The 22930-nt window shown below is 38.9% G+C and overlaps 1 protein-coding gene across 1 annotated transcript in view; it reads left to right on the top strand.

The window, feature by feature from the left end:
- Nucleotides 1-22930, top strand: part of LOC138737057 (centriolin-like) — a 119135-nt gene that overhangs the window by 14632 nt on the left and 81573 nt on the right. The window contains exons 5-7 of the mRNA XM_069887516.1: nucleotides 768-909; nucleotides 4296-4482; nucleotides 8736-8929. Of these exons, the coding sequence (XP_069743617.1) occupies nucleotides 768-909; nucleotides 4296-4482; nucleotides 8736-8929 (523 nt within the window). The remainder of the gene's footprint in view (nucleotides 1-767; nucleotides 910-4295; nucleotides 4483-8735; nucleotides 8930-22930) is intronic.

Raw genomic sequence — 22930 nt, 5'->3', positions numbered from 1 at the left:
TGCCTGTCCTTCCTCACAAATTCATAACATATTGCATCATCCTTTTCTCCATCTGTCCTATTCTCTGCACTCACATTCTGGTTCCCATCTTCCTGCCAAACTAGCAAACCTGCCCGCCACGATATTGGTCCCTTTCCAGTTCATGTGCAGACCTTCCCCAGAAGAGATTCCAATGATCCATAAATCTGAACCTCTGTCTCCTGTACCAACTCCTTAGTCACGCATTCATCTGCCACAATTTCCTATTCCTACCCTCACTGGCATATGTCACAGGCAGCAATCCTGAGATTACTATCCTTGAGGACTGCTTTTCAGCTACTTCCATAGCTCCCTATATTTTCTCTTCAGGTCGTCATCCCTACTCCTATCTATGTCATTGATACCAACTTGGGCCAAGACATCTGGCTGCTCACCCTCCTGCTTGATAATGTTGTGGACTAGATCAGAGACATCCCTGATCCTGGGAAACAGCATACCATCCAGGAGCCTTGCTCTCATTCACAGACCTCCTATCTGATCACCTAACTCGTGGATCCCCAATCACTATAGCTCTCCTACCTCTTCTGAGCTGGTGCCAGACTCTGTGCCAAAGATGCGGCTATCACAACTTGTCCCTGATAGATTGTCCCCTACCCATCGGTATCTAAAATCATAGTTTTATTCTAATGTGAATTATATTGAGCTTTAACATCCCTGATCAGCTGATATGTTTCATGACTTGACTCTTCTCAATAAAAAAATTGGAACCTCCTTTGTCTTGCATATAGTAAAATTGAAGGACTGGAGCACATGGTGAACCTCCAGAATCTAATGCTTGCTGGGAATTGTATTGAACGAATTCCTGCATGGGTTGGAAAGAAGTTGCGATCCCTACGTGTCCTCAACCTCAAACAAAATAACATTACATCGGTATGTTAATTTCAGTTATATACATCAGAATATTCAAAGACTATTGACTAGGATTTTTATTTATGAGAAGAAAGAGTGGGTAAGAAGTATTCAAGGGCCCTAGGGCCCTTTTTACCTTTTTCTATATTAATAAGTAACTCAATAATAAGACAGGTTGAGAAATGGGCACAATTTAGAAAATGTTTTGGAATCAATAGTTTTTCTCTATCTAGTCTTATTGTAACTAATCTTTTTTTTTTAAAACCTCTGTCAGATGCAGGTTTTGGAGAGTGGTGTCGACTGGGGATTAATAATTTTAAAGATCTTTATATTCAAAATAATTTCACTTCTTTTGAACAATTGAGGGTAAAATTTAAATTACCCAATAGTCATTTTTTACAAATATCTACAAGTCAGACATTTTGTTCAGTCCAAGCTTTCTGATTTTACATGGATTTCTGAAACAAACATTTTTGATTTTCTTTTTTATTTTTCAATTTTCTCATAGAGGCTCAATATAAATTATATACAGTACAACTCCAATTATCCAAAATTGAATTCTCCAAAATCTTGATTTATTTGAAAAAAAAATATTTTGGATAAATGAGGATATCCGAAACAAATCAGAAATCTAATATATCTGAAATTTTTTTCGAGTCAAACTGACCTCACAGGTTGAAAAAGAATTAAACCGACATGAAATTGGAACAATGATTGTCTTCGTTTCAGGTAAATCCCTCCCCTCTCTTTCTCCAATTCTTCTTTACCTTCCCCTATTGAATTTTCCCTTCAACTCTCCCTCTCAAACTGCATGCCACTGTTTCCCAGCCACAAGCGGATGGAAGAATCCCTTGTCCTGGTGTCATCAAGGAGAGCAGCCTCCCGACAGCAGCTGGGACATTGGGCTCCCATCAGCAGCGGGGCCTCGGTGAGAAGGTGTCTGATCAGTGGCGGCCAGCATTTTTTTAATGTGAATTAAACGTTATTTTAATACTTTAAAAGCCGCCTTTTGTTGTTGTTTAAACAATCACTTGTTTAAACAAGTGATTTGCTGTTGCTACTGGGCAGTTTTAAAAATTGACCAGATGTCCGGAAAAAAAATTTATTCTATATTGGCCAGGTCCTGACCATTTCAGATAATTGGAGTTGTACTATATAGTAATTTGATAGATTTGAGAATAGTTTCTCTAGTTAAGATCAAGAGAGATTGGGAGCATAGTTTGGATTTATCACTTCCAGATGAGGACTGGGATATTATTCGGATTTGATTAATGAATCCTCATTTTGTGTGTGACATTGTTTGTTGCAAGTTAAGGTGGTACATAGAGTACATATTTCAAAAGTTATCTCGCTTCTATTCTGATATTGATTCATTATGTGATAAATGTAAAATTTTTGAGGCTTCATTGATTCATATATTCTAGACTTGGCCTAGTTTAAAAAATTTTTGGAAAAATTACTTTCAAACATTATCTACCATTTTTAAGGTCAAGTTGGAACCGTGTCCTTTAACTGCTCTATTTATTTTTTCTCAAGAAGAGGAAATATGACTGACTTCATCTCAGAAGTAAATTTTAGCTTTTACCTCATTAATAGCTAGATGGGCAATTCTGATGAAATGGAAAGACAGCACTCCACCTACTCATACTCAATGGTTACTGGACGTCCTGTTCTTCATAAGTTTTTTTTAAATCAAAAGACGTAATGTTAAGGATGTAAAAGTGAACTTTTATAAGACATGGGGCCCATTCATGGAGTACAAATGCTTAATCTTTTATCTGAAATCCTTGGGACCTGACACTTTTAAGATTTTGGAATTTTTCAGATAATAATATTAAAACGACAGCACTTTCAAGTAATTGTGGGGAGTGTCGCGGTGGCGTTGGATGGAGAGTGGGTTGTAAATAAAGCAAGATAAAGATAGACCGTTAGCCCACCCAAGGCATGCTGCCTCACTTTCCCCACTCACCCCCCCGCCGAGTCAGGCTGCCACTCTTTCCCCGAGCTGCTCCTTCTGTCAAATACCCTTTCAGTGGGGTTGCTAAAATTCTGCTAGAGGACAATCCCTGTATTTTTAAGTAAACTATACAGTAAAACTTCCAACTTAAACTGGCTCAAGCTAAAATAAACACCTGAAAATATACTGTATATGCAGTAAAAATATATTTGGTTTTCAATTTTCAGAATTTCAGATAATAGATAACGTACGGATATTACCATAATTTAACGAATTAGGATGTTTGGATGCTGTCTAGTCTCTGAATGTCATCCTTCATTTCCTATATTTATTAGATATGCAAGTTTTCCTTGTTTAAAGGGAGGGGGTTCCCTTTTTTATTAATGTTGTAAGATTTTGATATAACGGATTTGATTTGGAAGGGTGCACACAATTTGTACTATATATGATCGAGGTTTTATTTGAAATGTACAAATTATTTGTTTTTTCTTCTATTCCAGCTTTTGTATTGGATCTGTGTGTTTTTTTTAATTAAACTCAATATAAGATATTTTTTAAAGAAATAAAAAGTATTCAAAAGTTGTAACTTGGGTGATGTGGAATAATCCTTTACAGGATCCAACTTTTAAGACGTCTACCTATAGCTATTTTAAGACTGAAACAAAATCTTGCAGTGCTGGAAACCTGAATGAAAATGCTCTGAACTCTCAGCATTTCAGGCCACATCTGAAGAGGAATAGTTAACATTTCAAATTCTTAACCTTATATCAGGGCTGATAGTTTTGTTGGATCTGGAAAAAAATTAATTGACCAAAAATTTCAATTCCCTCTCCAGCTGCAAACACTGAACATTTGTAGCATTTTCTATTTAATTTCTCAATGATATGATCTAAGCATGACCTGTTTCAAGGAAAGTGGCAATAGAAAAAGTTTGTATAGATTTAAAATTTGCATTTTGGATAATGAGAGTTGGGCAGAGAAATAGAATTACTCAAAATTAAATGCCAAGCTTCATAAGATGATCTCTAATTCTATTTTGTTTTTTTATTGAAGTCCTCTTCTCATGCTACATAACTAAAGGCTCTCCTATGACGAATGGGATTACAAGAAACACCTTTTTGATCTAGGTTAAAAGACTCTTTGGTGTAATGTGTCCACAAAGAAATTTATCTTTTGATAACATTATTCAACTAGAAACTATTTTTTGGTAGATCATTATAATGTGTGCATTTCCATTTAAAAAGTGGGTGGAAAAGGGCAAGGGATTAGGTAAATTAAAAGGTTGGCCTTTGAATGTTCATTATGTGCTAGAATTCCAGATTAGAGTTCTATGTAGTGAAAAAATGTTTCTGTTTCGATTTAAGAAGAATAACTTTAGTGATTTTTTTTAAATAGATTCTACGTTTGTTCTTTTTTCCTGTGGATGATCTGATGTTTCCTGTTTTGACAGCTCCAAGATGTAGTTAAACTGAAATCTTTAAAAGAGTTGACTTCATTAATCCTGACAGACAATCCTTTAGCTAGTCTTCCACATTATCGACCATACACCATATATCACTTGCGCTCTTTACATTGCTTGGATGGACAGCCAGTAACTTTCCAGGAGAGGCAAGAAGCTCATGAACGATTTCATTTAGGTAAATGAAGCAAGCATATTTTGTTTTATGCAAATGGTAATTGTTTTGTTTTTAGTTCAATGTTCAGATTTATTGTTCGAGTACATGTATGATATCATATACAATCCTGAGATTTTTTTTCCTGCGGGCCAGGCAGAATTTCTACTTTATCAGTGGTGCAAAAAACTGTACTCAAGAAAAGAGAAAATGTAAATAAGAAGGAATGTAAACAAACAGTGCAATACAGAAAATAAATATTCAATAATAAATTGTGTGCAAAGTCAGAGTCCTTAAATGAGTCTCTGATTGAGTTTGTTGTTCAGGGGTCTGATGGTGGAGGGGTAGCAATTGTTTTGAACCTGGCAGTACGAATCTTGTGGCACCTATGCCTCTTTCCTGTTGGCAGCAGTTGCAGGGCTTTCCACTCAAAGATATTGGTGCCTTCAGACCAGGCTGTGATGCAGCCGGTCAACACATTTTCCTAGACAAATCTGTACAAGTTTTCCAAGCTTTTCAATGTCATACCTCTGCAAACTCCTGAGATAGTAGAAGCGCTGACATGCCTTCTTGGTCCAGGAATTGTCCTTCAAAATAGTGACTCCCAGAAATTTAAATTTGCTCTCCCTTTCCACCTCTGATCCCCCAATGATCACTGGATCATACACCTCTGGTTTTTCTCCCTTAAAGTCCACAATCAGCTCCTTGGTTTTGGTGACATTGAGTGCAAGGTTGTTTTTGTGCACCATTCAGCCAAATGTTCAATCTGCCTCCTGTATGCTGACTAATTGCCCCCTTTTATACAACCCATTACTGTGGTGTTGTCAGCAAGTTTGTGGATGGTATTATTGTTGTACTGAGCCATGCAGTCATGGGTACAAGTGTAAGAATGCAGTCCTGTGGTGCTCCAGTACTGATGGAGATTATGGAGGAGATGTTCTTACCAATCCTCACTGATTGTGGTGTTGAGATGAGAAAATCCAGGATCCATTTACACAATTGGTAAAGGTAAAAAAGGTAAAGGTTCCATTATTGACACGTAATACAACATTAGAATGTAACGTGTATGGCATTCTTTAACTTTTGTCTACTGTAAGGCAGACAGAGCAGCATCCCTCACAGAAACCCACACCACAGAGTGTTCCCAGGTGGTCTCCCCTCCTAGTACTGACCAGTCCTGAGGCTGCTTAGCTTCCGAGATCAGACCGCCTAGGAACACCAGGTGCCACAGAGCCTCTGGGTGTTGATGCCCAGATCTTGGAGTTTGCTGATCAGTTTTGGGGGGGATGATGATGTTTAATTCTGAACTGTTATTGACCCTGAAATTCCTTCAGGGGTTGTGAATATTACTGTCAATGATCATTTATTGTCCATCCTTGATTGTCTCAGAACTTAAAGAACATTTTAGAAGCAACCACATTGGTTGCCTTGAGTTGTGAAGTTAGATATCCTTAAAGGTAATACAATTTACAATATTCCCTTATTTTCATAGCCACAATTCTTGGTGTGAGCTATTTTTAAAATTCAAATTTATTTGTATCCAAATCCTGTATTAGGAACGAAACACTAGGCCTCAGATATCAGTTTTAATAATGTAGACAGTCCTCTCAGAACTATTGGTAATCTGATTTTTCCATAAATGTGTATATTTTCTCTCAACCCATGTTGTATTGCTCTACATGTATTTCTTATACAGTACAACTCCAATTATTCAAAATCGGATTCTCCAATATCCTTATTTATCCAAAAAAAAATTAAATTTCAGATAAATGAAGATATCCAAAACAAATAGAAATCCTCATTTATCCAATATTTTTTTGGAACTGAACTGACCTCACAAGTTGAAAAAACATTCACTCAACATGAAATTAGAACAATGATGTCCTCATTTCAGATAACTTCCTCCCCTCTCTTTCTATTTCTTCTTTACCTTCCCTATTGACTTTTCTCTCCAACTGTCCCTCTCAAACTGTGTGCCACTGTCTCCCAGCCGCAAGCGGTTGAAATAATCCCCTGTCCTGAAGTCATCAAGTAGCCTCCCAGCAGCAGCGGGGATTTTGGGCTCCTGACAGGAGCAGGGCCTCGGTGAGGAGGTCAGTGGCAGCCAAAATTTTTTTGGTGAGAATTAAACATTATTTTAATGTTTAAAAAGCCTTCCCTTGTTGTTTGTTGTTGTTTAAACATTGTTCCAGGTGATTTGCTGTTGCCTCTGAGGTGTTTTTAAAAAATGACCAGTTATCCAAAAAAAAGTTTATCTGACATAAGCCCAGTCCCAACCATTTCAGATAATCAGATTTGTACTGTAATTCTCTAATTGAACATTCACTCTAAAATTACCTATAATTAAACTAATGGAATATATATACCTTGTCTAATCAATAAAGAATACCATAAAAATATTTAGTTATTTTTACGATCTTGAAAATGCTTTAAAAAATGTATGGGAGAATTTGTTAAAATCAGGTTTCCCCAAGTCAGGCCATCCATAACTCAGGATGTTCCCGTATAACCAAATGCTACTTTATTCCTTAATGGAGAAATTAAATCTGATGATAAAGTCATTAGGTGCTTTCACACTTGCATCCTACTAAATTGGCGGTACAGTGGCCCAGGGTAGGAATGGGGGTTTGGCTTTTCAGTGTCCTACCTGCGACACTGAATGCTTTCACACTTGCAAGGAGGCATCCCTGGGGTTAGGACTGTTCTACCTTCTACTGGTGACGTCATGACGTTTTGAGCAATGGTGGACCTGCACTAAACCCTGATCTATGTATTAGGATCTTGTATTTGAGTTACATTACTCATGCCTAATTATAACATAATTAAGCTTTATATACAACACAGTATGAGCCCTTCAGCCCCTGTTGTGCTGCTGACTTATATCAACCTTTATAAGGGACCGTGGGAATGTGCTAGCAATAAATAGCAATAGTGGACTATTTTTAAACAGCGTGGGAAAGTTGGTAGCGCTATCACACACAATATAAAAATACCATTGGAAAAAACGATGGCAGACCTGCCGTCCCAAAATTCTGTGCGGCAGAGAAAGGGTTGTATGCATGGCTGCATGCACAAAATACTCATGGAGGGGTTTCTCTGCCGCCCATCATTCTGGGAAGTCGAGTCGCCATCGCTTTTTTCCTATGGTCTTTATAAATTGTGTGCTATAGCACTACCACCTTTCCCTTGCTGTTTAAAAATTGTCTGCTATTCTCTCTCTCTCCTGCTGCAATTTTCCCACGGCCAAGTTTATACCTTCATTTTAATCTTCTTTCTTCATGTTCCTGCACTCACACAGAAACTTGGGTCATTTCAATCCCCCAATGCAACTTCCCATTCTACATTTGCCTGATTGGAATGCCGGCGTCTGCAAACACTAGGGATTGTACTAGAGGTCAAGGAGATCAATCCCCAGCATGAGATGACATCACCTGATGCCGGCATTGAGACAATTTTCCTTTCACACTAGACATTTTAAACTCCAATTTCCCATTAATTCCAGAGACCACTTGCAAGTGTGAAAGGAGCTGCAGATGGGAGAAACTTATCTAAGGTTGCATACTCTATGATATGTTCCATGCTTTGCATTACGTTTCTAAAATTTAGTTAAATTGACTTCACTAAAACTTAATTTCAGAAGCAAAGTGTTTACTTTGATATGGTATTTATTTTTGTTGTTCTCAGGTCAGGTTTTCAACCTTTTGTATCGAAATAATGAAGATTTAATGCTGATTGATTATGTACTCTTGCGTTTTCAGTTTATTAACATTTCGTGGGTTACCAATAAACCTTGTGCTTTGTTTTTGAATTGTTTCCAATAGAAATCCTGATATTATGAAAGAGAATTGAGAGGAATCACCAAGTCTTATCAGGGCATTTAATTATTATCATTGGGTGAGGATATTAAACTTTTAAAATTATAACTGTTTTAGTTAGCTTTTTAAACTTTATTACTCACATAATTTAGATTATTTTGTGAGGTAAAAAGAAACACACAATATAAATAAGATATGTGAATGACAACCAGATATACAAACAAATGTTAGGATGAGCAAACTGGGAAGAGAAAACAAAGATAGCATCAAGTGTGTAGATTCTCAAACTCATTGACGCCACCCTTTCTCAATTCAGCACAGTATGATGGTTCTCCATTTCAACCACCATCTAATATTGATCTCGATGTTAATGTAACTATATCAGCATTGACCATCAACAAGACAGATAAAATATACTTGACCATGTTTATTAGCTTTTTTGTTTTTGTTGTGTCAATACAGAAGAATTGGAGAACCTTGAGAAGGAACTTGAAAGGAAGGTGAAAGAGATTGAATTATTAGAACTGAAACAATCCAAGGCATTGGAAAATATCAAAACCCAAGAACAACTGAACAAGTCACTTCAGCTAGAATACCAACAACAGAAGAAGAACTGCCAAAAACTGGAGAGAGAGGTGGAGACCAAGAATGAGCTGGTATGTTTGTGATAGTGTAATACTGGGTGGTGGAGGTGGGGGAGGGGGGTAATTGAAAGGAATTATACAGGTTTTTTTTTTAAAGTGGTTAACAGAAACAAAATAGACCAAGTAACTACCAATGTTGACATTTCTTGATTTTTTTTTATAGAAAAGGTACAGTGACTAAAAGCGTAATGTCAGGAACCATTGCTGAATGCACTGAGACAGTGAAATTACAAGCATTAAGCTGCTACTGACCCATTTCCATGACTTTGACCATGAGTATGATAACATAAAAACATAAAAGAAATTGAAGAAGAAGAAGGCTTATTGGCCTCTCGTGCCTCCATAGGCATTCAGTGATCTTTTACTTCAGCTCCACTTAGTGTATTGAACACATTTCTTAATTTTGTTAATATCTAAACATCTATTACTGTTTGTTTTGAATACACTTAATGGCTGAGACCGTACTTCTCTAATGAGTTGCAAAATTGATTGCTCTGTTTCTTTTTCTCTCTTTTCTGCATTAGCAACTTCTTATATTGAAACTGTGATGCCTTGGTTCTCAACTCACCAGCCAGGAAAAAATATTAATTCCACTTTTGCTGCACCAAGCCCCTTAAGAATTTTGAACTTTTCAAAGAAGTCACTTCTCATTCTTCCTCAGCTCATAAGAGCACCGATTTATGAATATCTAGGAAACTATTAGAGTGAGCAAACTGAGAAGAGGAACAAAAAAAAAAGCATTCAGCCTGCTGTATTTAATCTTTCCTCATTAGAAAAAACATCCATACCAGGAATCAATTGGTCAATATTTGCCACATTCTCTCTCTTGCAAGTTTTTTTGTGTGTTTGGTTAGGGAGACAAGACCCTTTGCAGTGATCCAGATGCAGTATCACCAGGGCTCTATGTCATTGAACTGAGAATCACTTCCATTAAAGGCCAACATACCATCAACCTTTGGTACTGCCTGCTGAACCTGGATACCAGCTTTCAGTGGTTCATGTACAAATCTCCCTAAATGTCAACATCTCATTATTTTACTATTTAAAAATTGTTCTCTTTTTTGATATTTTTTCTACCAAAATGGATGACAATATTGCCTTGTATTCCCCTGCATCCTTCTGACAGGCCACCTGTTTTTGTGTTTTCAACAACTTTGGAATGTATAAATTTGATCCCCCGAATCTAAATCATTAACCTAAATTGTGAGCAGCTGAGGCCCCTGCACCAATCTTTGCAAAACACTATGGGCGATTAAAGTGGAAAAATGTGTGTAAGTACATAGAACACTACAGCACAGTACAGGCCCTTCAGCTCTTGATGTTGTGCTGACCCATATATTCCTTTAAAAAAAAGTACTGAACTGTATATTCCTTTAAAAAAAAGTATTGAACTGTATATTCCTTTAAAAAAATGTATTGAACTGTATATTCCTTTAAAAAAAAGTACTGAACTGTATATTCCTTTTAAAAAAAGTACTGAACTGTATATTCCTTTTAAAAAAAAGTACCGAACTGTATATTCCTTTTAAAAAAAAGTACCGAACTGTATATTCCTTTTAAAAAAAAGTACCGAACTGTATATTCCTTTTAAAAAAAAGTACCGAACTGTATATTCCTTTTAAAAAAAAAAGTACCGAACTGTATATTCCTTTTAAAAAAAAAAGTACTGAACTGTATATTCCTTTTAAAAAAAAAGTACTGAACCCTCCCAACCCTCTTTTTTTTTTCCATCCATGTTAGCCTGTCTAAGAGTCTCTTCAATGCCCCTAATGTTTCAGCCTCCATCACTATCCCTGGCAAGGTCTCTCTATGTTTATATTTTTAAAAAAACTTGCCCCTGATGGCTCCCCTAAACTTCCCTCCCTCGACTTTGTACATTTGTCCTCTGGTGTTTGCTATTCCTGCCCTGGAAAACAGGTGCTGGCTGTCCACTTTATCTATGCCTCTTAATTGATTACTCCTTTCATCCTTCTGCACTCCAAAGAGAAATGTCCCAGCTCTGTTAACCTTGCCTCATAAAACTTATTTTACAATCCAGGTAACATCCTGGTAAATCTCCTCTGCACCCTCTTCACAGCTTCCACGTCCTTTCTATAATGAGATGAGTAGAACTGAATACAATACTCTTAAGTGTGGTCTCACCAGAGATTTGTAGAGTTGCAACATGACCTCTCTGCTCTTAAACTCAATCCCCCTATTAATGAAGCCCAGCATCCCATAGGTCTGTGCAGCGACTTTGAGGAATGTATGGATTTGAATCATAAGGTCCCTCTGTTCAACCACACTTGAGTAACTGACCATTAACCCTGTACTCAGCCTTCTGGTTTGTCTTTCCAAAATGCATCACCTCACACTTATCTAGATTGAGCTCCATCTGCCACTTCTCCATCCAACTCTGTATCCTGTCTATATCCTCTTGTAACCATCAATAACCTTTAGCTCCACCCACTACTCCTCCAACCTTCCTACCATCTGCCTTCAACCATATCATCCATACATGAATGGCATTACAACTTCGGTGGATGGAATTCCTAGCTGGCTTCCTTTTAGATGTAAAACTGCCTTTGTCAAAGATATTAATCTGAAAAGTAAACTTTAAGAAATTCAGACTTTAAAGATAGCTTTTGACATCATATTAGTTGTTGCCCAAATTAACAATTTTAAAGATGTACAAATTTATTTTAGTTACTGGTCATGGTAATGGGCTGCTGATGTTAAGTGAATACTCAATCAAGGAATGAGTTTGTCCCCAATAACCTGTGCTTCATAGTAAGTGTATTTCCAAGTTTAAAGTTGAATTTAATTGCAATGAGAAATATAAAGTATGCAGTCTTCAGGAGAAAGGGGTGCTCACAAAATTTGCATATAATATCTTTTCAGTACTTCAGAGTGGTTAAAGTTGTGTACCTGATCTTAAAATGCATTTGAGAGTTCCAGATGATACAAACACTTTGGATTTCAAGTGAATGTACCAGCATGGATATGATAGTATTTAATAAATTGTAATCAGGTTTAGTAATCAGGCTTTGAAGTGCTCAAAAGTGTAACTGAAATGAGGTTCTGGAAAGAAATGGTACTACATATCCTGTATGCTCCACAGATCTTTTACAATTTGTAGTGATGACATTTGTTTCTTTTCCTTTAGCTAATATATATTCACAAAATTTTCACCACAGGACATCATGACTTTGATCCCTAACAAAGATGGGTTTTTTAAATAAGTAAAGCTGACCTGTTTGTACAATGAACTGAATGTCACCTTGTTTAAACAAACGAGCACTGAGTTTTTATCTTGCATGCAGTGATCATAACTGCATAGCATGTATAGCATAGTCAGTTTCCAAAAGTCTTTTATTTCAATTTTTATCAACATGATCCAATTGAAGTTTTTCTAAAACCATGGTAACAAAGAGTATAATTCTCAATCCTTGCATAAATGTTTAATTTTATTTCTTTTTACTTGTTGCCTTTCTTCAGTTTTTTCTGCCGCTGTCTCATGAAGTCTTGCAGTACCCTTGCCTTCAGGTATCTGGAGCATGTAGCATTTATGTTGCATGCAACAGGGATCACACTAGGGATTTGTGAAACTGTTGAACTGTATTTGATGGTTATAAATTATTTTAAAAAATTCATGAATGGCGAGCAAAACAAATTATGACTTGAAAAATCTTTAGCATTGAATAAGGATGGTTAGTCTGCAACAGTTTTATGTTCAGCCATTAGCAGCCATATTCTCTGGCACACAAATTCTGTAGCTTTGGGAGGCAGCAGAAGAAAATGGGTAGGTGATGTGTGATGTAGGGGGTATGGTATGAGTGACAGACGAAAGATTTTGTGGAATAAGGAAGATGGGCGTTGAGTAGCTTGGACTTGTTAAGGAGTTGAATCAGCAAGGGTAGCAGCATTTGGGTATAATCAGTGATGCTCTCACTGGATCAGTGACGCAGTTAGTAGGCCCAAATTACATTGTTAACACAGAGGATTATGGTGTAGTGGTGCTGTAAACATGAGAAAAATTCTTGAAGTGAGATCCACTTAATTGTGGATCGATACCTCATTCTGTAAATGCAGACCATGGGAGAATGTTTTTTTTTAGAGATTTTTGAGATACAGCACAGTAACAGTCTCTTCTGTCACATAAACCCATGCTGCCCAATTATGCCATTTAACCTACAAGCTTCTTGCGTTTTGTGGAGGGTGGGAAGAAACCGGAGCACCTGGAGGAAGGAAACCCATGCAGACATGGGGAGAACGTACAAACTCCTAACTGACAGTGACTGATTCAAATCTAGGTCACTGGTGCTATAGCGTTGCGATAACTGCTGCACTAACTGTCTTCTTCAAGTAATATGAAAGCCTCTTCTAGTTCCTTTGCTAAGGCTACTCTTCAATGAGTAGCCCTTTCCTGTTAGGAGCCATTGATGAGGACACAAACATTGCTCTGTTGTCCAGTCAGCCTCGATGCATAAATGGTCGATATTCTTTGAAAATATGGAATTTGCGCAGGAAGGAGAGATTGTGCTTTGCCTTAAATTCATTTGGTTTGTAAACAAAAAAAATTATTCAAATGTAATAATATCTTAAATGTAAACTTAAATGCTTTTGGAAATCCTGGAATCACTTGAGGCTTTGCATTCATGCTCTGAAGTTAGAAATGCTGGTCAATTTATTGGAAAAATTAATTTAGCTATAGTGATTAATTAAATTTCTTGGACCTTTCCTTGACCCAATGCACTAATGTCATTGTGAAGAAAGCACCTCCATTTACTCAGGAGATTGGGGAGGTTTAGTATGACACTGAAAATCTTGGCAGACTTCTGCAGATGTGTTGTGAAAAGTGTGCTGACCGGCCTCATCATGGCCTGGTATGAGGGCACCAATACCTCTGAGCGTAAAGACCTGCAAAAGGTAGTGGACACAGCTCAGTACATCACAGGCAAAACTCTCCCCACCATCGAGAAAATCTACATAAAATGCTGCAGTCAGAGAGCAGCAGCAATCTTCAAGGATCAATACCATCCATAGTTTGTGAAGACTTCACAAGAATGAGTTAATTGGACTATTGTTGTGGAATGGATGGGAACTATGGTCCTTAAAGGAACAAATATCCAGGCTCAGAAACTGATTAATCTTTAGCCGGTGTTAATGATCCAAGTCTGGTTGAAGTTTGTTGTTCTAAGAGGGGTCATGTGGTTTTGCAAACAGAGAGAAAAAAAAACATGTTATTCTCTTTGGAGAGGGAGAGAATTTCAGTTTGCAGCACGAGTTATTGGAAGCTGCATCTTTTGCAGACCTGCTGTAAGACCCCATTTGAAGACGGATTTTGAGTTCTGTGTTCATCCTATTCTAAACCCTTGTAGTCAATCACAAGAGGATGTGTTTCTCCTGAAATAGGGGAAAAGGAAGAACTCTCTGTGGTAATCTGGAAGAAGAGGTTCTCTTTTGGAAAATCCATAATGAGGCAAGTTTCTTTGGCAAGACACTGAAGTGGCTGATTGAAGGAGATCAGTTTGTGTGTATCCAATGTACAACGAATGTCTCTGAAACCAACAAAGTGCAGCGGCTCACCAGAGGCTTAATCAAACTGGCTCAGGAGGTTCCGAGTGCTGTCATGAAATCACAATGCAATGGCGTAATTTGGAACGTTGGGGTTTTAAAAAGCTGCGTGTGATTGTTTGAGTAAACAACTTTCACTGAACTTTAACTCAACTACGTCTGATCATTTTCTCGTTCTTCATTTCACACTGTGACACAGTTGTTACATTGGTGACCCGACAGGCGCAAATGGATTTTGGACCCAACATGGTCAACGCAGCAATTTCATGCAAACTGCCTATCTTTTGGTCCGCTCAACATGAAGTCTGGTTCGCACAGGCTGAGATGCGGTTCCACATTTGCAAGATAGAAGTGGGCGCTACTAAGTACTATCGTGGTAAGTGACCTTGACCAGGACGCGGCTGGTCAAGTAGTGGATTTCCTTTGGGACCCAACAGATCTCGACAAGCACGAAGCCCTAAAAGCCTTCCTGCTCCAGGACCGTGCCCCTTCGGAGTTAATGAATAATATGTTGGCATTGGCAGACGGCTATAGCCCTTGCTTGCTCTTCAAGCAGTTGTTTTTAGAGCATACGTCAGAAGACATCCGCCTCATGTTGTTGACGAGGATTTTGATAACCCTCAAACAGTGGCCGCCCATGCTGACATTCTGTGGCACACAAAACAGCAAAGCACAAAGCCCATAGAAATTAGTGCTGAATCACACCCAAAGACCCAGGCTCCACAAGTACCGGTGACGAGGGCGCACGTTCCCCTGGACAAGCATCAAATTCTTGGGCGTCCATATCTCTGATGATATCATGTGGTCTTTGAATACATCAATGTTGATCAAAAAGGTACAACGTCTTTATTTTTTGAGATGTACGAGTAAGTTACAACTCAGCCCTAGAATACTATTGGATTTCTATAGATGTACTATTGAGAGTGCGCTGACATACAGTATTTCGGCGTGGTACGGGAACTGTTCTGCACAAGATAGGAAGGCACTCGAGTGGGTAGTGAAAACTACCCAACGGATTGTTGGAATGCAATTGACTACCATCGAATCTATCTATAGGGGACAATGTTTGGACAGGGTGAAGAATATCATTAAAGACACAACACACCCTAACCATGAACTAACTATTTATTCTCCTACCATTGGGCAGACACTATAGAGCTCTCACTCAAGAACTACCAGATTTAAAGTGCTTTTTTCATGAAGCCATGATAATGTTAAAAACCAATTCACAGCATTGAGCTGTGCTGTACTTATATTTCAGAATCAGTCATTTTTTTTAACAATTTATTTTAGAATATTGCAGTCTTTTTGTACATGGTTTATTATGAGTTTTTTTTATTGTGTGTTTATTATATTGTATTCTATTTTATATTGCAGTTGATGCTAATCATGTTTCATTGGCTGGTATACCAGCATAATGAGAATAAAGTGTATCAGCATCATGAAGGATGTCGTTGTTCCATGCCTTGACGTGGGAACTAGGGCCAATTTTCCAAGTCGTGCCTGCAGTCTGCCTAAGACTTCAGTCGGCGGCACCTCCTGCATGCGTATTGCGGGCACGAACTCCCGAGGTACAATGAGCGGGGCTCCTTAAATGAACTCAACCGATGAGGAGTTGAGATCCTCCTTGATGCTGCTCTTATTCCCAGGAGGATCCAAGACAGCTCATCCACCCAATCAAGTCTCTGGAGGCAGGCCATTAGTGCAGCCTTCATGAACCTATGGAATTGCTCTACCAAGACATTCGACTGCAAGTAGTAGGCTGTCGTGGGGTGGAGTTGCATTCCCAACAGTCGCGACAAAACGTGGGCCTCTGTCGGAGGTAACATGTGTGGGTAGGCCGAACCAAGATACTTGGGCAGAAATAAAAGCTGTGGTGAATGAATTGGTTGATGAGTACGTCAGAGGAACTGCCTCCAGCCACCTAGTGAATCTGTCAATGACTGCTAACAAGTGCTTAGACCCTCGTGACACTAGAAGCAGGCCGATGATATCAACATGCACATGGTCAAATTTGTGCTGCAGTGGCTGGAAAGCTGAAGCAGTGTCTTCAGGTGCCTTTGCACTTTTGTAGATTGGCAATCCATGCATATCTTTTCCCAGTATGTGACCTGCTTTTGGAATTCAAGCCATGCAAACTTGTCGACCATCAGGCAGACTCGCTCAAATGGAGGGGTGGGACAGTCCATGAACGGCATTGAAAATGCAACATCTCCACGCAGCAGGGATGATAGGGCAAGGCTGTCCTTTGGAAATCTCGCAATGTCGCAGCGGAGAGTGGTACCTTGCAGCTCAAAGGCTACATCCTCGAGTTGCAGGCTTGTAACAGCAGCTCTATAAGCCAAGAGTTCATCTTCCTGGCACTGAGCTTTGATGAGCGCCATGTAGTCTTCATCAGGAGAGAGGGTATGTACTGCTTGAACAGAGGAGTAGGACAAGGCATCACCCACAATATTACTCTTACCAGAGATATGTTTAATCCTGGTGGAAAACTCAGATACGCAAGATAGGTGGTGTTGCTGGTGGGCTGACCAAGGATCTGATGCTTTCACGAAAGTGAACTTTAGATGTTTGTGGTCAGTAAAAACTCTGAAGTCCCTCCCTTCCAAAAAATAGTGGAAGTGTCTGACTGCGAGGTACAGAGCCAGTAATCCCCTATCAAATGTGCTATATTTCGTTTCTAGAGGGCAGAGGAAAATGCCAGAGGATTCCTTTGTCCATTGGTGTAGTGTTCCAAGACCCCTCCTACTGCCGCATCAGACATGTCTATGTCCAGGTGGTTGGTGCATCCATTTTTGGATGGACCAGCAATGTTACCTTCATTAGGGTGTCTTTGGTCTGCTGGAATGCTACCATCGTCTCCTTTGTCCACTAGAGTTCTTTAGCATCGCTGGACATGAGGTTGAAGAGGGCTTTCATAATATGAGCTACAGAGGGTAGAAAGCGACAATAGAAATTGACCATTCCCACAAATTCCTGAAGTCCTTTGCATCGAGGGTCGTGAATTTGAGGATGGCTTCCACCTTGCTAGGCAATGGATCGACACCCCGGCTATTGATTTGACGTCCCAAGAACTCGATAGAGGACTGCCCGAATTTGCACTTGGCAGGGTTCACAGTTAGCCCAAATTCCTGTAGGCGGTGGCAAAGTAAATGCAGATACTGCAGAAGCTTTTCGTGGGAGTTGCTGGTGACGAGTTTGTCATCCAAATATATGCAAAGGAAGTCCATGCTATGCCCCACTGTGTCCATCAATTGCTGGAATGTTTGTACAGCGTTTTTGAGCCCAAAAGCCATTCTCAAAAATTCAAAGAGGCCGAATGGTGTTATGATGGAGGTCTTGGGCACATCCTCTGGGTTTACAGATATTTGGTGGTACCTACACACAAAATCAATTTTAGAAAATATCTTGGCCCCATGAAGATTAGCTATAAAGTCCTGAATATGGAGCAAAGGGTAGCAATTTGCAGTGGTAATGTAATCCCCTCAAGGTCCCCAGCCTCCCATGACTTTGGGCACCATATGTAGCAGGGAAGCTCATGGGCTATCAGACCTGCGTATGATTCCAAGTTCTTCCGTTTTGTTGAACTCTTGTTTTGCAAACCGCAACTTGTCTGGCAGCAAGCGTCGGGCTCAGACATGTACAGGAGGTCCTCGGGTAAGGATGTGGTGAGCGACGCCATTTTTGTGTGTGGTAGTGGAGAACGGGAGTGACAATATCTGGAAACTTCACAAGAAGTTTGGACAATTCATTGCTCAAATACTCCATGACATCGAGGTGCGGGGCGATTAGTTTGGCTTTTCCAAGGCAGAAAGTCTGGAACGTTGTGGTGTTCACCTTTTAAGTCCACCATCAGTGAGTGGGCTCTGTGGAAGTCAGCACCCAGCAACGGCTGGGACACAGCAGCACATGCAAACGTATTCATTTGAAGGTTATAGTCCACGTGCTGTATGTATGAATCAAACTTATTCTCTGCAGTGAGTGCCAGACACGTGCTCCTAATACGGATGTCGAAGCCATGTCAACTAGAAATTTATGCTGGGAGAGTTTGTCCCAGTTGTAGAGTAGGCTGTTACAGTGGCCAGCCACCGCAGCCATTGTGGCAGGCAAACAAGATTTCAGATGAGATAAAAACCAACCTCTCAAAACTTTTTGCGATGATGGGAGTAAGTGCAACAGCACAGTAGTCATTCAGATTCGTGGTGATAGAGCGCTTTGGCACAGGCACGATTATAGCCAAAGGAACTCTGGGACTGTGAGTTTGTGTTTGCGTATAGGTGCGGGGGGGGCCACCCTTATAGAGTGCTATGAAACAAACACACAGCATACAGGCCACTCATCTCAACCTTGATCAGCTCTTGCCAAGATCCCCCATGCAAAGGCATGGACAACTGCCCAAGAGCAGTGGACAGTAATGGCACCAGAGGTTTAGCCTCCTACTGCCTGTTCTGGGAGGGAGTGGTGGGGGGGGCACGTAGCAGCTCACTGGAGGCTTAATCAAACCGGATTGGGAGGTTCCGAGTGATGTCATGACATCACAATGTGATATCATTTGAAATGCATGGGGTTTTAAAAGCTGCGTGTGACTGTTTGAGTAAAACGACTTTTACTGAACATCGACTCGACTTCGTCTGATCATTTTCTCGTTCTTAATTTCACACTGTGACACAGTTGCAACAAAAAACCTTCCTTTGAGGTAACAATTTGAGGTAAAGCACCAAATCCTGGTGAAGATCATAAATGTTAAATTCTGTACACAGTATGAAAATTACCTGATACCAGTAAACTTGGAGAAATGAAAAGTGAATGATTGGACAGTGAAATAAAAAAACTTTTCTGAACTTGTATACATTGCATACATGTATGCTTAGAATTAGGAGGGGGTTAAGTTAATAGTATTAGGTTAAATACTGATCTTGTTATTATGTATGAACAAAATTTAAAACTCTTTTGTTTAAGCAACCATTGTCTTGGTGAATTTCTGTTGCTGCTGGTTGTTGGAGTCCTCTGGGCTCGTAACAAGGGTTCTCTCTGCAAAACCACATGACCCCACTTAGAACAGCAAACTTTAACCAGACCTGTATCACTGTCACTGGCAAAAGATTAATCAGTTTCTGAGCCTGGACGTCTGTTTCTTTAAAGACAATAGTCCATTTCCATTCCATATCAATCCAATTAACTCCAACTTGTGAAGTCTTCATAAGCACTCTTCAAAGTCACTGAAGACATGAAGGCTCCACCTTAGGTATAGCTCATGCATTTCAAATGAAATGCCTTTTGTGAAACATTACTAAGATGCCTGTTTGTGAAGTGTACCTAAACTAATACCTAAACTAAAATAGATTTTATCATTACTGTGCACGTTTAATACACTACTGAATATTTATTTTTATTATATTGCACAGTCAGATTGTTTACATTTATCTCTTTTGTTATCATATCTTTTCTTGAGTACAGTTTTTTAATACAACCAATAGATAGAAATTCTGCAGGAAAAATAATCTCAGGGTGTATGTGATGTCATGTGTATACTTTGACAATAAATCTGAACTTTGGAATGAATAAATATTCCAATCGTACCTGTAGAATTAGGTTATGGTTACAGGAGGGCTTGCCACCAATATTGTACAGAGAGGGATCACTTTTGGAAGATCGGAGACAGGGTTGATACTGTGCAAGAATTTGAATTTAAAAACTAGCAAGTAGGTAGGTTTTGTAAGGGCATGGGTGATAGCTGAATAGACTTTGATAGGTAAAATATTAGTGGAGTGTTGTGCCTGGACAGCATCTGTGGCACAACTTGCACAAGCTGCTGCTTTCACCTCCATGACTCTGTTTCAAGACTGACCTCTCATGCTATCGGTGTGGAGTTTGCACATCCTCCCTGTGATACAGTGTACATTCCTGCTGGGTGCTCTGCTTTCCTTCTACATTCCAGAAACATGAATTGGTAGGTTAATTGGACACTCTAAATTGTCCCTAGTGTGTAGATCAGTGGAAGAATCTTGGGGGGTGGAGGGTAGTTAATGGAAATGTGAAGGATTCGTGTAAAAAGGGATGGTTGATGCAAGTGTGTAGACTGCTCTGAAACTGAATTGTAAGTCACCATGACTTTTTGACTTCAACTTTAGATATGTGTAGAGCTTCAATATGGAGCAACTGAAAGTTAAGATTTTGATTTCTTCAATAGACCACTCTTAAAAGTAATAAAATACCTTCAAAAATATCCCAAGTGTGATCTATATGTTGTTACATTTTACTGTGGTGTTTGTGTTGTGTGTGTGGGAGGGCTGTCTGGCCTGCTAAGTTCTGCCAGCAATTTCTTTTTGCTGATGGAGAAACCTATGATTCAATATCAAAACGATGAATGTATATGCAATTTTGGGGATTTTATTGATTAGGGAGTGCCACAAGAAAAGTTTTTTTTTAACTACACCTACTCGGGAATAGCTTATAAAACATTTATTTTTAAATTTCAATGCATTGTTAGATGTTACTAATCCTGACAACATTCTGTTGCTAATCCTCATTGTTTTTAGAGGATTGAATTTTAAAAATGTTTATTACTATTGCGATGGTTGCAAGTTGTTCGTAATTTCATGTGAGTAATACATTTTATTTTTAAATTAAACTTAGACATACAGCATGGTAACAAGCCATTTTGACCCTTATTTCCGTGCCACCCAATTAACCTACAACTCCCGGTACGTTTTGAATGGTTGGAGGAAACCAGAACCTCCTGGGAAAACCCACACAAACACAGGGAGAACGTGCCAACCCCTAACAGACAGCACGGGATTCAAACCCCAGTAACGATTGCAGGCGCTCTAACCACTGCACCAACCATGCCCCCTGTTCTGAAGCCAAACACAATCAAATCATATTGCATGTGTTTATAACTGAACATTTTTATAAAAGTAGTCTGGAAACTAATCAGTATATTTATGCGGAAATGACTGATTCATCATATACACACTGTGCCTTCCGTAATGTTTGGGAGAAAAGACACTTTTTTCCTCTATTTGCTCATGTGCACCACAGTTTTAAATTTGTAATCAAACAATTTGCATGTAATTAAAGTGCACATTCCAGATTTTATTCAAGGTTATTTGTCTATATTTTGGTTTGACCATGTAGAAATTATAGCAATTTTTATACATATTCTCACCATTTCAGGGCACCATGATATTTGGGACATACCAATGGTATGTATATTAATTAGTCATGTTTAGTTCTTTGTTGCCTGTACCTTTCATACAATGACTGCTCGATTCATAGATGTCACCAGGAGCTGAATATTTTCCCAGGTGATGCTGAGGTCTCTACTGCAGCCATATTCAGTTCCTGCTTGTTTTGGGGGATTATCACCTTAAGTTTTCTCTTCAGCATATGGAAAGCATGTTCAGTTGGATTTAGATCGAGTGACTGGCTTAGCCATTCAAGAATTTTCCAGTTTTTAGCTTTGAAAAACTTTTGTTGCTTTAGCAGTATGTTTGGAACATTGTCTTGCTGTCCAATGAGTTTGGGGGCATTTCTCAAATGTGAGCCAATGAAATCTTTCTATATAACTCAGAATTAATTTTGTGACTGCCATCAGCAATTACATCATAAATTATCTTGGTAGTTTTTAAAATCTTAAACCACCGTGTTTCTCAGATGAGGTGGTATGCTTTAGATCTTGGACAGTTCCTTTATGCCTCCACACTTTGCTCTTGCCATCACTCTGATGCAGGTGAATCTTGGTCTCATCTGTTCAGAAAACTTTATTTTGCAGAATTCTGGAGGCTCTTTTAAATACTTATTGGCAAATTGTTAACTGGCCATTTCTGTGGTTAGTAGTTTTTGTATTGCAATGTGGCCTCTATATTTCTGTTCATGATGTTTTCTGCGGACAGTAGTCATTGACACATCCGTACCTGATGATGAGAATTCTGTCATCAACAGTGGAGGTCTTCCTTGGCCTACTAGTCATTTTGCGATACTGAGCTCACCAGTACGCTCTTTCTTCTTAATAACGTTCCAAACAGTTGATTTTGGTAATCTAAGGATTGGACAATGTCTCTTTCCTTTTTGCTCTTGTTTTTCAGCCTTATAATGGCCCTTTTAACTTTTGTTGGCACAACTCTGCCCCTTATGTTGAAAAATGTCAACTACAAACTTCAAAAGCTTAGAAGAAATCCTAGCACTCTTGTACCTGCACCAATGAAGCAATTAAACATACCTAAGTAATCACAAACATCTGTGTAACCAAATGTCCCAAACATAATGGTGCCCTGAAAAAGGGGAACTCTGTATAAAAAAACATACAGAAATGCTACATGGTCAAACCAAAATGTATACAAATAACCTTGAATAAAATCTGTAATGTGCTCTTTAATCACATGTGTATTTTTTGATTACAAATTTAAAATTGTGGAGCACATGAGCAAATAAAGGAAAAAAAGCGACTTTTGTCCT

Source organism: Narcine bancroftii, chromosome 1 (assembly GCF_036971445.1).
Source record: "Narcine bancroftii isolate sNarBan1 chromosome 1, sNarBan1.hap1, whole genome shotgun sequence".
Classification (NCBI taxonomy): Eukaryota; Metazoa; Chordata; class Chondrichthyes; order Torpediniformes; family Narcinidae; genus Narcine; species Narcine bancroftii.
This window is presented reverse-complemented; position numbering and strand designations above follow the sequence as displayed.